The sequence below is a fragment of the Halyomorpha halys genome, unplaced genomic scaffold, assembly GCF_000696795.3.
Source record: "Halyomorpha halys isolate HHAL.00 unplaced genomic scaffold, Hhal_1.1 Scaffold1501.1, whole genome shotgun sequence".
NCBI lineage: Eukaryota > Metazoa > Arthropoda > Insecta > Hemiptera > Pentatomidae > Halyomorpha > Halyomorpha halys.
This window is the reverse complement of record NW_027111302.1, coordinates 88,119-89,799: the sequence shown is the minus strand read 5'-3', so window position 1 is coordinate 89,799 and position 1,681 is coordinate 88,119. Positions and strand designations below refer to the sequence as shown.

The 1,681-nt window shown below is 25.2% G+C and overlaps 1 protein-coding gene across 1 annotated transcript in view; it reads right to left on the bottom strand.

Moving 5' to 3' along the window:
* Positions 1–981: 981 nt before the first annotated feature.
* The window catches only part of LOC106689864 (uncharacterized), a 3,369-nt gene continuing 2,669 nt past the window's right edge, over positions 982–1,681 (bottom strand). The window contains exon 2 of the mRNA XM_014435056.2: positions 982–1,252. Within this exon, the coding sequence (XP_014290542.1) occupies positions 1,157–1,252 (96 nt within the window). The 3' untranslated portion in view covers positions 982–1,156. The remainder of the gene's footprint in view (positions 1,253–1,681) is intronic.

The following is a 1,681-nucleotide window of genomic DNA, read 5'->3' as shown; positions in this document are numbered from 1 at the left end:
AATTTGTAAGTTTATTATATGGATGCTATGAAAATAAATGCATTTAAAAATGAAGTGTGTGACAATAATGACTGTCCTAGAAATAATACATTCTTTGAATTCCAATATATAATTTATGAAACATTTAAGAAATCAATTTTGTAAGATTACTGTTTATAGCTAGTTTGAATTTACCTTCAGACTACTCGAGTCCAAATTAAAATAATATTGAAATTCCCTCTTAAGTTGAATATTTTCTAGGTTAATTTAAAGATGAATCGAAATAAAAAAAAAAGGATCTTTCTTCTGAATTACTTTTTAAAATTAATCCTTTTCTGGAAACGTGACTGTAATGCATATTTTCGTTTCTCAGAAAAAAATAATAATTTCAGTTGATTCCAGTTCCCTTCTTAATTTCTCTCTCTGTTTAAATAAAGCTTTGAAAGTTAAAATTGACAAAAATAATTATTAAAATGGTCTTGCAAAAAGTTTGAAGAAATATTAAAAGTCAAAAGGATAAAGAAAGAAGTTGCGAAGTTATGAATTCCAGGTATCGTCTTTTATATTATCATACAGCAAATTAAATTGTGACATACAATTTCAGTTATAAAATTTATGCCTGACGATCCTGATATATACATTATCATAAATTATATAATCAATTGCATAATCATAATTCTAGTTAAGTTGGTTTCATTTTACATTTAATAAACACGACTAAGATAAAATTAATACATCAATAAATGTCTCTATTTCACAGTGTAATGCATTTAATTAATCGTTATTTCTGCTCACTCATATGAGCAGACTATTCTTATTATGAATATGCTAAAAGAAGACACTACTTCATACAGTTCCTCGTTTAGGGTATGTAAATAAAAATTAAATCTCGTAAGTGCATTTCGTCAGCACTAAACTCTTTTATCCTTTTGAAAATACATTACCTGTTATATAATCATAATTCTAATTACTCTGGTTTCATTTTAAATTTAATGAACACGATTAAAATAAAAGTAATACATCAATAAATGTCTTTATTTCTTAGTATAATGTATTTAATTATAAAAATAATCAATTAAACATTTAAATAAAACTTCAATAAATGATTAAATTAATTTAATTGTGAACTAAAATATTATATTTAGTAGTCGGTGTAGTTGAATCAGTTCTGAAAGTATTATTCTGAAGAAGTTTCGGTAGTTTCTTCTTCTGATTCTGTAGAGGTGGTAATGGAATCATCCATTGTGCTACTGGGCTGTGATTGGTTGAATAGCTGTAAAGAATCATTAATTTTTAATAAACTGTAGTAATATTTATCAATAATTCATGAATAAAAATATCTCTGATTAGAAAACATTATTGTGACCAGACATTACAACTCTATAGACATTGCATTTATAATTATTTCCTGATAGTTTTGTGACTTTTTATAATAAACTGACTTTTGTCATAACTACCATGGAAATATTAAAAAAAATATATTATACGCGTTTTGCCTTAGTTGTTGTTGTTATCTGGGGCTTTAGGGCGTAAAACCCTGAGGTCATCAACGCCCATGTTTCGTGCTTTATATTCTATTTCTATAATTTCTATTTCTATAATTCTATTTCACTTTAAATAATTTCGAAAAAAATTTAAATAATTACTTCTGTTGGTATTTTTTATTACGTATAACAGATTTTCTGGTTTAAATCTTATTCAA